Raw genomic sequence first — 15,879 nt, 5'->3', positions numbered from 1 at the left:
TGCAAATCACATTTTACTGGTACCTCTATGGCTAGGGAAAGTGAAGATGAAAAAGCTATAGAGAGAACACAGATAAGCACTGTACACAGCTTTGGCATTGGACCAAGTATGCTGTAACAGCCACAAATCTTTGCCTTTGTTTATTTGCAGAAAATGGCTCCATCGCCTGACATGTTGCCTTCTTCTTTTTTTTTTTTTTTTTTTTTACAGGAATCACCTCTTCAGGCTCAATCTGGAAGACCTGACACTGATCCAGGTGAGTGTTCTTACTTGGTCTGTCTTTCTGATTCTCCTTCAGTCTGACTCACCCACCGTTCTGGGAGAATATGTGCTCGCTCTGTCTGCTCAAGACGACTCTCACAGGCACACACTGGCACAGGCGCCCAGACTGCTGCCTGTCTCCAACAAACACAACGCTATAGTTGTAGCGCGGTTCTGCCAGCTCCCACAACTTAAAGCTGTTACAGTAAAATGGTTTAGCCTATCACATGTCACAACAACTTCCGATCCAGTGGAGTGACAGTGGGTTTGGTCGACAGCATCATGGTTTGATACGCAGAGGGAGGGAAAGTGTGTTTATGTAAAGTCTAGTCAGTGTTAATACCCTTCGTGTTTAAATCCAATTTGAAACTGTATATGACATACTCTGCAGCTATACTGCGTTCTTACCTTTCCACAGGGTATTAACGCCTCTTGCAATTTCTTTAATATGATGCCACTATTTTGGTTAAACTCTTCTGCTCGTCTCAAGGTAGCAAGGTCAAATAATCCACACACAGAGAATCAAATGTTCTGAAATGAAAGTACGCTAACTTCAGGGATTTTCCGTCTGCCTGTGGTGCCATGTAAAATTCACAAGAATGCACATAAATTGCAGTAAACTCGTCCATCTGTCCTTCTCATTCTCGCGAATGCAATATCTCAGGAGTGCCTTGAAGGAACATCTTCAAATTTGGCACAAACATTCACTTGAACTCAAGGTTGAGTTGATTAGACACTGGTGGTCAAAAGTCAAGGTCACTGTGACCTCACAAAACACATTTTTGGCCACAACTCATACATCAGTTATGACAAAAATTTAACGTAAATGACTTAATAGGATAAAATGATTAAGTGATGGCACTTTATTATTCAAAAGGTCAAAAGTCAGCTTCACTGTGACATCATAGTCTTCTGCAAAAACACCTTTCTTATTCAATGCCACAACTCGGGGGCAGAAGTGAAGATTGTGGCCAGCTTTTGTGCTGCTGGGTTGAAGATGTGTGTGAAGCATGTGTATTTTAGAATTTAGAGCTTTGTAGCAACATCCATTTTTTAAGCATTGTTTACTCTCACTGCTATAACTTTGTGTTCAGAATTAGCTTTATTGGCCAGGCATGTGAACACATGTAGGGAATAAAAATACACTTAATATCTTTTACCATCTTCCTTCAAAGTCTTCACTAAATATATTGTATGAGTCTGGACAGGTATGGATGCAAACTGCAACTTGGCTCATTGGCAGAGGTATACGACTGAGAGGCAGTAATGCTAGTTTTTCTTTTTTTGATTCTTGTACAAGCCCACTTCCCCTGTAGAGCTAAGCATTTTGCGACCTGCTGAGTTACCATACAAACATTGACACATTGAGGGATTTATTTCTAGGTGGTAGCAGCAAGACTTCTTTGATGGTTAGACAGCTCTTGATGTTTGCCATTTACACCACTGGAAAACCAGGGGAGAGGATGAGGAGGGAGAGAAAGAGGAGAGTGACTGGATGGAACAAAAGGGAGAATGGAGGGAACGGTGTTGATATAAATCCGCCTGTAAAGGGAAAATGAGAAAAATGGTCAGATGAAATAAGAAGCGAGACTGAATTTGTTGGATAGGAAGGAGCGGAGGGCGGCACACACAAAGGGATTCAGGGAGCAGTGAGACAACACAGACAGAGTGAAGAAAGCAGAGAAACCCCCCACGGAGAGAGATGAGGATTCATGCAAAGCCAGCCTTTTGTTGCCGCTCACTGGGACACAGATGCTTTTTAAAGATGCTCTGTGCCATGCATGCACCCAATCATCCCTCTTTCTTTAATTCATCCTGTGCTCGGCTGGCGCTGCAGAATCAGCGAGGAGATTCCACCAACCCAGTCAACCCCTCATCTCCAAGACATCGTCTGTTGAGAGAATAGGACCTGGTAATCCCTGCCAAGGCCTGGGGCCAATTTGAGCTGACCTGTGCACTAGTCCCTGCTTTGCATTTGACTGGACCAGGGCTATAGAGTCAAGGGGAAGGCTAAGTTCAACTGCTGAAGTTTGAGGAGTATAAGTGCTATTCTTCCATTCACCTTCCTCTGAAATCTCTCTTTCCCTCCTCCTTATTCATTCAGCAGATAAATTACACGGAGATTCAGTTGCCACTGTAGCTGGGTTTACATATATTTGTCATTCTTATTGTTGTTGGATATGAAAGACTTGAATGAATTTTCCCTGTGGCACTGTTGCTCCTCTCACATTACATGAATTGCTGATTGATCAAAGGGATATGGTGAGGAGAGTGTCAGAGTAAACAAAGAAAATTTGAGCACAAACTGTCATTAGTAGTCCAGTGCATTTTATTTCGATTGCACCGATGTTCAAAAGAGTTGCCCAAGATTTTTCTTTTTTTTTTTTTTTTTTCCCCGCAGAAGGAAAACAAGCTAAAATCTACACCTACGCTTGTCTTTGTGATTTTACCCCATCCCCATGCATCAGCCCTGTCAGATAATGCCTGATGGCAGTGATTTGTTCTTGCATGGCTTGCAGCACTTAGAGGAAGGCTGTGTATGGTTTGACAGAGCACAAGGCTTAGAGCTGGTGTAATACAAACAGCCTATAATACACTAAAGAGGTGGATTATAATTACCATATGATCGATGAAGAACTGATCTCATCTTTTATGTACATACATGAAACATTTATGGAAAAAAAAACTACCACCATGGTCTTCTGCTGCATGAAAGCAAAAATAAATCCCTCTTACGTTTTCTGCCCTTGGTTGCAGTATGAAGCAGCATTCTACAAGGCAGTAAATGGACTCTAAATACCGGGTAGTCTTAGTGTTGTATTATGGAGGGTTTAGAGAGTGGTGACACTTATGGTGGTAGCTAAAGACCGCTGGTCTAACCCACTGTATTGCACATATCGAGTTGAGACTCAGAGATCGATAGAGTCTGAGCCCCAGCAACCATAGTCTCCTCAGTAAATGCCTTCCTTGCTTGGAAGTAATAAAAAACAGAAAAAGCCATGAACACCAGAAGTTGGAGAGAAAGAGGACCTTTGTTTAAAGAGTTGGTGTTAAGACATCTGAGAAATTTTTGGTTTTCATTGCCTTTCGAGGACACCCCTCAGATTTGGTTTTCAGTGTGTCCTATGGGAAGAAAGGTTCAGTCACTGAAGAGAGATATAAAGGTTTGTTTGATGAACTGTTTACACAACAGGGCAACACTCTCAGAATCTAGAATCTCACTAGAAGTGGAAAATCCTCCACATTACATGGACTTGAATGGTAATTGGGGGTTCGAAGTGGGATGAGTCAGCCCTCCCTATGGCCTTGATTGGAGTTAATATCTGGTACTTAAGGTTTTTTTTCTGCAGTGTCTCAACAGCCTGACAGGGCTTTCCTCTCCCTGTCAACCTCTACCCTCATCCTCACTGATCTGGAAAACACTGTCAAGAACAAAAAGGTGGATGCTTTTCTCCTTGCTCCACTTTCAAACTTGTGCAGTTCAAATAGAAATAAAAGGAAGACTTAACTCTGCAGCATGGACAACTTATGAGACATACAGAGCTACCGCAACCAAAGAATTAGCTATAAAAACCAGCAGCCACAAAGCACAATATCCTTCGTCCATCTACAGGTGAATCCCACTTTATATCTCACATCTGTTCAGTATTGTCCTCCTGCCCCCTCTGTCCCTCATTCAGCTCTCTGCCTTCAGCTGCTGCCAACCTTGGGCAGGCGAATCAACACTGCCATTGCCATTATCCACCTTCCATGGCCCTGTTGTGGAGAGGGGACAAACACTGATGAATTGGACCCTTCTGCATTTGCATTGTATTCAATTTCCCATTGTGTTGCCAGGGCTGATGAATGGCCAAGTCGGCTCGATATACCTTGTTGTGTTTCTGTCTGCCTGAGAGCTTCCCAAATAATGTCCTTTGATGATGTTGAACATTCAAATACAGTGATCCTTACCGTCATTTTTAGCTCTGTCTTGGAACTAACAATGGGCCTGGTCTAATAATAGGCTACGCACATTCATGATAAGAGCTGGTTGAATTCACTGAAAGTTAGAGAAATGAACACCCCCTTTAAGAATCCAGCATTAGCCTGCTGTTTCCATGCTAAATCGAGACAGGATGCAGATGATAGGGCCGAGTTTCAACAGAAACACTGTGGCCCAGCATTAGTCAATAAGCACTGGGATGAGGAGGATCAGTGGTATTGTTCACCATTCAATGCAGCACCAGAGGAGGAGAAAATGGTGGATATTCACTCCAGCCACTCTCTCTCCTCCTGCACTGGCACATGAAAACACTATCCATAACAGCTCCCCCTGGCAACAGACACTGTATGGTGTTGAGATGTATATTGTCCCTCCATTTTTCTTCTCCTCCCCTCGTATTGTCATGTCGTTAAGAAGGAGGGGGACACCAAAGAAAACAAAAGGCTTCCTCAAGTCTCACATGTTGTATTTCATGGGCCTGTCTCTTGCAATTACACTTCGTCAGACAGACAATTAGCCCTGCTAATCAGTAGCTCACAGAAACTGTCCTCCATAGCTCTGGAAGCATTGCTAATTCAATTACTAGAGCTCACTAACTTGGCCATTTAAATGCATAGAATAAAAAGCATCAATGGGATTGGAGATACAGATATCAGCCTGCTCAATGATATCATGGAGTTTGATGGCATGTTTAAGCAAGTGGGTTGTGAATTTAAGTAATATGATGCATAGCAAAGGGTCACTTCAACACTGACTTATCTTTTTATGGTGTTATGATGATATGTGTGGTGACTCAGACCTACACACTTGCTCAGACATGACATCAAGGCCAATTTCAAATGTAAATCTTTCAGCAGCTTACATCAGCAGACACCAGTCCACATAAATAGTAAATATTGTGCCAGCACATCAAAAGGTAATATCAGCTATTCAGAAGACAGATTAGATTTCCCCGGCAGGATTTGTCCAGGTCTCACTTTCAACCCGCTGTCCCCTTGTAATGAGACACACAGCCAGTCGTTTCACAAAGCTAGACAGCTGCCAGCAGCGCGTGTGTTCTCTGGACCCTCTTTATGCAAAATATATTCAATATCATGTCTGGAAACAGTGCTGTTTTGGAATTCAGCTCCTCACTCCATTCTCCATCTTACTGACTACTTCGCTCTGCCCACACTGTCTCCCTTGTTCTGGCTGACTCCTCAGTTGGACTCTGTTTTCTCTTTGTTGTTTTTTTTTGTCTGTTTGTCCCTAATTTTCCCTTTTCTGTCCTTTCTTCTGTCTCTGTCCATCTCCTTCCCTGCCCACGGGTTCCCTTGGTATCTCTCCTACACCCACCCTCATGTTGACAATAGCCCCTCAGTGTGAGGGCTGACAAGAGGCTGGAGCACAATGGTTCATCTCTGAGGATTGCCCCTCATTGCAGGGGACAGCAGGGAGGGCGGGCACACAGAACATAAGAAATCTCTGGATTTTTTCTTCAGCTCCCCTGAAGCAACAAATGACTGTTATCAACTGTGCCAAATTCCCTCTGCCTCTCTCTGCATTTCTGCATCTTAATCACACTTAATCCTGCTGAAAGGACTATTCTGGTGTATTACAACTTGCGGTTTATATTTGTAGTTTTTAACATTCTGACTATCAAGAGCATCACTCAGAAGTTGTGTTACGGGGCAAAAAAAAAAAAAAAACATGAGCAATTAGACAATCAACTAAACAAAATGCCAGGTTAGCCAAAATTATTTGAAACAGAAAACAGAGACGATTGATGAGATTATTTCCGACACTGTCAGTTGTAAACATTCATCACAGTCTATACAATAATTTCCTGGTTCAGTTTTGATCTACTCTACTTACTGTAGTTGTACGCACAATCATTCCTGATCATTTAGCGACATGAAATATTAGGCTGCGCTCCCCCTCCACCACCTCTCCCCAGTGGATCCTCAAATAAATGCTCTCATCAGTTTCATCATTTATTAGATTAGAGAATTCTACTGCCTGCTTTATAAAGTCTGGCAGTCACAGAAAATGATTTTTATAGGCTGATCTGACATGAGAATAATGTCCTGAACAAGGTAAAATTGGCTCATTCAGAGTTTCATAGTTTATTAAACAGATTTTATTTTCTTTGAGCGTAAAAGATGGTATTTACCTGACACATTTATTGAAGTGCTCCTAATAAGGTGTGCATTAAATCTGCTTCTCTGCTGCTTCTGCCACTTTAATGTTAATCTGATGGCATTCAAATCAGAGCTCTGACATGTTATGGAAATGTTACTAGGTTCAACTTACAACTGTTGTCGCTACTTTTATGTAAAAGTGCCACTTATTCATATATAATGCCTGCATGTAAAATGGCCATCATGTGAAGTGGTGTATGTTGGAAAAAGGTTCCTGTGCTCCCAGATTTCAGCATTTATTTATTGAGTACAATTTTGTCATATCTGATAAGAGGTGATGCCAAAACCATGAAAATAAATAGTTAGTAATGAACAACTATCATTTTCAGCAATTTTCAGTAGATGATTTTCTACAATTCTAGTGCTATTATGAATATTTTCTTTTTCTTTGGGGCCAATTCAACACACTCACCACAGTGATTGGCTCACTGAATGTGATCCCAGTCCTCTCTTAGTCTCTCATCATCTTTGTTTCCCCTCCAAGTCTCTGCTTCAGTCTCTTCTAGGTGACAAAGCCACAGTAAAAAGGTTTTTGTAACGCAGCTTCCTCTGATAAAGCCAAGAACGATTATTAAAGACAGCACATTCCAGACATCAGTTCGAGGCAGATTCATCGCAGGAGCACGGTGGCTGAACAATAGCATGTTAATGAGGTTTTAATGTTTCTTAATGACACTGGTGCTTGCCTTTGCATGGCTGTGATTCTGTTCTTTACTCTGGACCATTTGAGACAGGGCAGTCAAGACAGGGAGGCTTTAGTGGTCAATGATGCCAGCACATCCCCCCACTTACAGAGCATCACCTTTTCCACTAGCCGTAAAGTAGAGATGTAACAAGAATATGCAGTAATCTGAAAATCCGCTTAAAACTAGGTTGAATGATGAATAAATAACATAATCGGCCCCATAACGATAAAAGCAACCACTTTGCTCCCATTAATGTGATCTCAACTTGTAATTTCACATTGCGTTATGATTGATTTTTACACTGAACATGAGTGAGTAAGTATTTGGGCCATTAACAGGTCCCCCCCACCCCATCCTCCCACCCCATGAGATCAGTGAAAGCACTTTTCAGCGCCTACATTCAATTCATCTGGGACCGGCTGTGGTGCTGTGTGTGCAGGGCTGTGCTGCTTGTGCTGATGTGTGTGGTTTATGTCTGTGGTGGCCACATGGTCCCAGAATAGCCTGCTTTGGCCTGGAATGTGAACTGACACACACACACAGAAGGGAAAGAGAGAATCCAGCTCCCATTAATACTCCATATCTTATCCTCCCTGAATAGAACCACACACCCTGAGCTCTCTCTTCTCTCTAAGCTCTCTCCTGTTACTGCCTATGTGTGCATTTATGTGTGAGTGTGTACATATGGGTGTTTCTATGCCTCCCAGTAGAAAGGCTACTGAGGCGAAAAGCAAAGGCCTTGTCATAAAACACACAGAGGAAACTCCCAGAGCTTTCTCAAAGAGGAAATGAAAGAAGTTCTCCTAAGTGCTAAGGGGGGTTCAGCTTTCTTTCCCCCTCTTGTCCTGGCATAAAACAGTCCTGATACCAAGGTGGAATCTAATATTCTCTTTCAGTTAGCGATATTTACTATATTCCCACTGAGTGAAGTCCCCTGCCTCTGGCCACCGGCCAGGTTATTGCTGTCGGAAAGTCGTATCTCTGTGGCCAGAAAAGAAGTTGGATAGTTTTTACTTTTGGAGACTTTTCGTGACTTGGCGTTAAGCGTATTATTGCACCAGCCAGTTTTTTCTGTTAAGTATTCCTCTCTCTGCCAGTCACACAGAGCTTGTGGGAGTGACGGCTAATTCTGCTTGTCACAAGCGCGACTGTCTTAGTGGCCCGGTGCTGTCCCGAGGCCAAGACTCATTTCATAAATAGAGGAGTTTTATCAATGAGGAAGCCAACCCTCCCCCTCCCCTCCCCAGGGGTCACGAGAAAATTAAACTGGAGCATGCTGGTGTCTTCACCCTGGGATGAGATGAGACAAGGTTTTATCTTCTTATTCCTCTCTCTGCTGTAGTAAAAATGTAAAAGGCGTCCATCTGTTTCTTCCTCACATGTAAATCACGTTGACATCCTACTCTGGGGACTTGCCTGTTATGTCTTCAGATCCCTCCTTTTCCCTCAAACATAAATCAAATTGGCATTCAGCTCTGTGCACGCTTGCCTCTCGTTCCTTTAGGTCTCTGCTTGGTATGCACCTTAATTGGATTCTGTGTCTGTATTTAACATGGCTTATAAACTTGTGTGTACTGTAAGCACGAATGTGTGAGTGTGTATGGGTAAGATTGAGAGTACAGTGAAGATGTAATGTCAGACTCATTTACTGTTCCCTTCTGTCTTAATCTGTTCCTCCCACCCGAGTCAAAGAATAGTCGACTCCCAAAAAAACAAATCTGTGCTGCAGCCAGCCTATCAAACTCATCACAGTTATGGTTTTCTAACTGTGTTTTCATGTCTTCTGTGGCATTTTTATTGCCAGGCTATCTCAGACAGTCACCAGACATCAAATTGACTTCAGAAAGGTGGGAATTTTGCCACAGTTTGTGAGAGCCAGGCATTGTTTTGTTTGGGTTCCCTGAGTGGTTTTCAAAGTGGTTCATGGTGACATGGCGCCAAATGATTCTGATGTTTGCTTCTTCTTGATGGTTTATTGGGAGACTTACCCTGTTTTTCTCTCTCCCCGCAGGAGGCTGAGTGGCACTGCGATGAGTTCACCAAGGGAGCCTGCTTCAGCCGTGGAAAATCTGAGGTGAGTTTAAAATGATGTGAAGAAATGTCACACTGTTATATTGCTTTATCAGACACTTGTCACTATGTTGAGAAAAACAAGTTTCAGTTCTGGTATTGTAAAGAAAAAAACTACTTGCATGCCACACACTGCATGCCATTACATTTGTGGATGTGTGACAGATGCAGTTCAATAACATCTCTTCATCAGACCCCTCATGTCCGATAAATGCCAACATATTTCAAACATCACACACTGTTTGGGATGCAAGAATCTACAGTCAATGTTAGTGGCTCGTTGAGACTGTATTTAGATCCAGAGGTGACATTCTTCAAGCTATGCCACTAGTGTGACTAAATATTTAATGTCCAAGCTTAACCCAGGGAATACCTTGATAACATCACAAGGGTTATTTTCTCAGACTTGACAAAGCATGATCCAGAGCCCCAGAAGACAACTAATAAACTGATATTCATGTGTAAAGTTGATGCCATTTTCCTTTGATAGTAAAGCAATAATATAACCACCTCCCACCACCACCACAGACAAGACAGCTGACGATTGTTTAGCGTTTTCTTGTGGCTTTGGTTATCCTCAAAAATATCACACGGATGAATGGTGTTTACCAGTAGAACTGAAGATGCCCCGGATGTTGGACTTTCTCACCAGCACATCAGTACTGTATAACAGTAAGAGAGAAGAAAGAAAATTAAATCCTTTTTACAGGCAGTGTCCAGAGAACACATCACAACCAAATTAGCTCACTGAAATCAAAAAATGTCAGGTTATGATGAAACATCATGAAGCCCGAAAGCAACATGCAGCTCTTTATTCGGCCTTAACATATAGACTTACTGGGAATCCCTGCTTTGTCTGTGGGATTGACCTCAAAGAGGATTTAAATCAACTTGTTGTGAAGTAAAAAGATTCCCAACCACACCTTAACTCTTATTTATAGACCCTGTTTAGAGGGAGTTCCTATTGTTTTTGTAGTTTCTTTTTGTACTCAAGTGTATGTTTTTGTATGTGGTTAGCTGGCATGGTCTTTCTACCAAACAGCTGGTCTAGAGCTGAATTTGACTTGTAGGTGAACTGCCCAGCCTTGATCACTGTGTGTGAGTGTGCACCGCTGTGTATTTATCCTCCTGTGAAAGGTGGTTAGGGACCCATAATAGGCATACACAGGCTGGCCAGCGCAAGATAGCAGTTGTGAATTACAGACCAAAGCTACCTCAGTCCTTGAGAGTCACTGCTGTCTGGTGGAGTCGAATTGTTTAGTTCGCTGTTCCCTTCTGAGGATCAGCTCCTGTTCACTAAGAATAGCATTAAAAGACTTCATTCTCCTGCAGTTGACAGGACTTTCGATGGTTTATTACCTAGCTCAGCACGCAGCAATATACCATCGCTTAAGCTATTACACAGATACCTTGCCTCTACTTTGAGTGAATTTACAAGTGATTGTTTTTTTGTTTTTTTTTCCAAATGCACGCATCCGCTTTTCTCTTGTGTATTTGATTTATTTAAACCAGGAGAAGAAAGGAGAGTTAAATTGACTTGACAGGACTTGATTGCTGCCTCTGTTTTGTTTTATAATGCGTGAGCCAAGCCTAACAGCCTCTGTATTACAGTACGGACGTGGAACATTTGTCAGGAAGTTTTCATAAACAAGTCAAGGCTGTGAGGATGGGCAAATATTGAATATGCCGTTATTCACCGTAGAAACAAACTGCAAAGAAGAATTGATCTATGCAGATTCCGTCACAACAGAGCCCCTCTCCTGCACCCACGCACACACACACACACACACACATATACAGGCATACAGCACATAACAAGCTGTATACATAGTGCAGATATATAGGCATACATAACAAGTGTAACTACACACACACTCATGCCCCTCCTGTTTTGAACCCGCATACACATGAACACATACTTAGGATGTGCTTAGCACCAGGAAACGAGTTGTTTTACGAGTCAACCTCCATCTTGATAGGGGGAAATAAAAGCCCTTCCCTTTCCTCTTCCCGCCATCTCTGCTGCAGTGCCCTCCACTCCTAAATCAGACCCTTGAGAGGGTGAGGAGGAGGAGGGTGGATGGGCTGGGGGGTTCGCCCTGGGCACCTCCAGTGGCTCAGACAATAGCAGATTTACAAGGTTTTAAATTTCTACGAGGGCCCCTCGTCAACCTAGCCGTGGCCCTTTTCAGATGGAAGGGGACCCTAAGTTTATTTCCTTGTCCTGGGACGAAAACAAATGCTGCTCTCTGACATGAATTCTGACTGCTGTTGTTACATTTACTATGAGTTTTGTTGATGGAAATCCCCAGCAAACCTGCATGAAAGCCTCACGGCAATGTTGAGAGTTCACGACGTTCAGTGGCAATCAATCATTCATTCAGTCAGTCATTCACTCCGTCACTCCCGCTTTATTTGTCGGGCGCTTTTAACCAAGTGTTGAGTGGTTTGCTAGAAACCCAAAACCTCAAAGGAAGAGTGAGCCAAGAAAAGAGTGGTGAGTATGTACTTCACCATAATTTAGAGAAAAGTGGTTTGAATTGATTAATGTAGAGAGCAGGCTAAAAAGAAACATGATTGAATGAAGTATATGAGGCTACACTTTCATTTCACTTTTTGACCAGTCAACAAAGCCAAGGCAATTTTCTAAACTAATCCTGAGTGGTCCTCTCCTACGCCTGCTGCATTTATCTGTTCTCCACCTCGTTCAGATCTCTCTCCAAATCTGGTCCCTGTTGAATTAAGATGTGACATGGCTAAGCTGTGCAGGCATTAGCCTTGATTTGACTCTGTCAAGCTTGGCCACGTTTTAGAGCAGCTCTCCCGCAGTTGCAGGTGTTTGTCTCATTTATTGGAATAAAGTGTAATTTTGTCCCTCTGCTGCTTGTCAATAGATAGATAATGGCGCTGCTGCTAACTGCTAACTATGATGTGTGTGTTTGCTGGTGTGTTTCCACAGGAGGAATGCCAGAACTACATCAGGGTGCTGCTGGTTAATGGGAACAGGCTGTTTACCTGTGGAACCAACGCCTTCACCCCCATCTGCACCAACCGAACGGTATGAACAACAGCTAAGTTTCTTGTTTATAATAGTGTTACTATACTATTTAAATTACTATGTGAGCTCCCTTGCCTGATCTTGCTTTGACCTTGTGTCTTGATCCAAGTAAAGTCATCAAGTCACTGTGAAACCTGCAACCTGTTATGTCTGGGCTAGCAAGCTAACCTGCTAGCTGCCAGTCATGCAAGCTATTACTGTAATGTTATCTTATGTTATCTTATTTTACAAATGAAAGTTAGTAAACTTATGAGAAATAAAATGCAGCTTTGCCAGTGCAGCCTTACTTGGTGTGGTATCAGCAGTAGCTTATGTTTGCAAACCTCATATAGATATTCCTTTAGAATGGGCATTGAGTCGTTTTACTGAATTGAATACTGTTGTGCTACTGTCATGCAAAATTCACCATGATCTCATTATGGGCACTTGTAGGCACAGAGTGGTTGCTGTTTAACATAAGTTATAGTATCACTTTAAAGAGAAGGAGAATTCTGAGATGATGAAATCACAGTGATAAGGTAATGCTTTGTCAAAATTAAAAAGAGTAAAGAAACACATTAATGTGTTCTTTTATCAACCTCTTACAGCACAATTAGCACAAGCTAGAAAAATAGACATAAACTAGTTTTATGTTAGTGATGTGACCTTTGCCCTGTGCGTTTATATTCTGTAATATGCGTCACAGATATTAGTCAGTGTTTGCTGAAAATCTATAAACACTTGTTACTCACCTTAATAAGTCATTATCCATGAATAACAGTGATTTTATGCAGGATACGTCTGATAACACTGCAGGTATGAAGATTGAAGTGTTTTGATTGGAGTGACAATGTCAGAAGGAAAGGTCAAGGTTGATCAACAGATTTAATCAAGGTGTAATTGAGACATGATCCTGATATCACAGGATTTGCTGTATAATCTCTCATAGCTGTTCTTGCCTCCTGGTGTGCAGTCAGGGATGTAGACTAATTATAAGACGAATCTTATTAAGCTCGGTTATTTGAGAAGTCATGTCACCTCAAACTTGTTAAACGCCGCAATCAAAATATTGCCTTAAGCTCATTACTCCCAATAATCATGGTTATCATTGGCCTACAAGTAAACACATTCCTTGTCTCATCTGTGCTGCCTTGCCCTCCTTCATGAGTCATTGCAATTTTTAAGCTTCTGTTTTTTTTTTAGTTTAGTTTTTTTTTTTTTTGTTTTATCAAATCACGTAGCCTTTTCTTATATATTTAATATTAGTGCTGTATGATGTTTTCACTCCTCTATTTCTTGCTTCTACAAATTCCCTGCAGCTCTTAATCCCATGTTTTAAAGGTATGTTTAGTCAGACTTTTCAGTTGAAGCTGCTATTGTGTTTCAGCAGGCTCTTGACACGGTGAGGAAAGATCTTTTTAAATTAACGACTGCTTATTAACTTGCTACTACTCCTTAATTTTTATTACAAAAGCACACAGTGCTAAAAACCATGTTTCTCTGGAACTGAAGTGTCAGCTAACTTTTTACACACTATTGTTGGTGACAAGTACCCACTGAAGTTAAGTGTAGACCAACATTTGAAATGTCAGAGTCTTGTGCTTACCTTAGAACAGTGATCGGGCCATATCAAATATACCTGCGTCCCGTGCTGTGGGATTTCAGAGGAGGAGGGAGGAGGACCTTACTAATATGATGACATTTGTTTTTGTCCAAAAGCACTGCATCCAAAGGTCACAGGCTCATAATGACTGTTTACCACTGTGGAAATACATATAGTTGAAATGTCATGACATTATTATAGCAGTATTTCATCAGGCGCTGTCATATTTACCCACTGAACGTCTGTTAATGTGAAACACTGGTCGGCCACAGCAACAGCAAAAGAATCACGCTCAAACAGATTTACTATCAGCTGTGATGGATGAACAGAGAGGGAGCAGAATATTCTATTAGTTTAATAAGTGCTGGAGGTTATAGATTAAACAGCTGTTAATTTCTCTGCCTTTTAGCCATTTGTTACTGAAGAGGATGACCATGATGATGATAATTATAATGATCATTGTGATGAGAAAAGTTTTTCAGGCGGGGATCTTAGTTGTAATGACAAGTCATTCAGGGATGACTTAGTCAGGGGATATCAGAGTAATAACAATAAATGCTTCGAATTTACAGTACATAATGGGATATGTGGATATGGTATTTTGCAGTTGTCTAAACTAAAAAGTACATAAAAAATACAGCTTAAGCTCAAAGAATATGTCATGAGTTATGCCTCTTATTATGTCTTTCCGTGGTAAGAATAAGGAAGATATCAAAATCAACTTGGTCAATCTACACAGAGGCCATTCTTTGACTTCAAAATGGTTTGCCAGAGAAAACTAATGTATAGTTTTAAAAAGCACTGATGATAGTGATAGTGGATCTTGTGATGATAAAGCTGATAAGTGTTTATTTATGTGTTTGAATTCTCATTAGCTATCACCAGCAACATGAAAAAATACCACAGCAATTGAATGTACTTATTTAAACACAACAAACAACAGTAAAAATAGCATTACATGCACATACTCGCATTCTGTACATGCATGCATTAATTAGGCAATTAAATAAAATGCAACACACACTAGTTCATCAGAAGTACTGCAGCACTGTCATCTTGGTCTGCAGTGGTTTAATGGCACCCAGCTGAAGAATTAGTAACACCAACTGTTTATCTCAATGAACCAACTCCTAATATTTGCGAGGATGGAACAAAATAATGGAACAAAATAATTTGAACTATATTTGGTCTAGTTTTGTAATAGTGCTTATTGCTATTAAAGGGTATCCTCAAGATATCAATTTGCCTGTTTCATTACACATGTTAATGTTGTAATTTGTAATCAGGAATAGGAGTAGGCTCAATTAGGGAAATTGTGTATGACACCTGGATGCTAGGCTGTGTCATCTACATCGGGGATATGGGATATCAGTGAAAATCCTGTACGCTAGTCACACATAGGGCTTGTGGCTAGATTTCCTGTCATAGTGGGGAGCTCAAAATTCTCTCAATAGCCACAACAGCGTCTCAGTAGCACTATACATAGCATCCAGTTGGCTCTCACAGCTGTCTTTCTAAACGGTGAGCTGTCTCTTTCCAAAAAGTCTCTATCAGAGGCATTCACAGTCACTTCAGCATCCTACTTGCACAGCTGCTGGGGCCAACATAGAGATGACTTTCACTCCACTTCCTCAAAATGCAGCGGATGCGCTGCAGTCTATCTATTTATCACTCCTCCTCTTGTTTTTCTAAATGACCCAATTGACCTCAAATGGGCTATTCCGGCCCACAGAACAAGTCCAGTCAATACCAGGCTTTCATCTCAGGCCGGCAGAGCTCAGACAGGGCTGCTCTGTTTTGTTGTGGTTTGGGTGGAGCAGAGAGTGGCAGGAGTTAACAGAACCCTTGATCCAAATCGACCCGGCTCCAGGAAATTGGCTAAAGAAGTTGCCTGCCCACAACACCCCCCCACCCCAACACCATTCCCTGAATGGAGTCTGGCCTCCTGTGTGGAAAGAGCCGTCCACAGATTATTCAGTCAGTGTAAAATTTGAAAATGTGCAAGGAGCAACGGCGAGTCACCTGAGGTCTTCTCCAACCAAGTCAAAAACGTGGAATCC

The 15,879-nt window shown here is 41.7% G+C and overlaps 1 protein-coding gene across 3 annotated transcripts in view; it reads left to right on the top strand.

The window, feature by feature from the left end:
- sema5a (sema domain, seven thrombospondin repeats (type 1 and type 1-like), transmembrane domain (TM) and short cytoplasmic domain, (semaphorin) 5A) overlaps positions 1-15,879 on the top strand; it is a 116,675-nt gene that overhangs the window by 44,561 nt on the left and 56,235 nt on the right. For all 3 annotated transcript variants that reach the window (XR_001960688.2, XM_051066587.1, XM_018674026.2), the window contains exons 4-6: positions 211-256; positions 9,121-9,183; positions 12,139-12,237. Coding sequence is in view for 2 of the 3 variants with exons in the window: in XM_051066587.1 (XP_050922544.1) it covers positions 211-256; positions 9,121-9,183; positions 12,139-12,237 (208 nt within the window). In the remaining variant the exon portion in view is untranslated. The remainder of the gene's footprint in view (positions 1-210; positions 257-9,120; positions 9,184-12,138; positions 12,238-15,879) is intronic.

The sequence above is a fragment of the Lates calcarifer genome, linkage group LG24 (genome assembly GCF_001640805.2).
Source record: "Lates calcarifer isolate ASB-BC8 linkage group LG24, TLL_Latcal_v3, whole genome shotgun sequence".
NCBI lineage: Eukaryota > Metazoa > Chordata > Actinopteri > Centropomidae > Lates > Lates calcarifer.
Note: the sequence above shows the minus strand (reverse complement) of the source record. Positions and strands in the feature narration are given on the sequence as shown.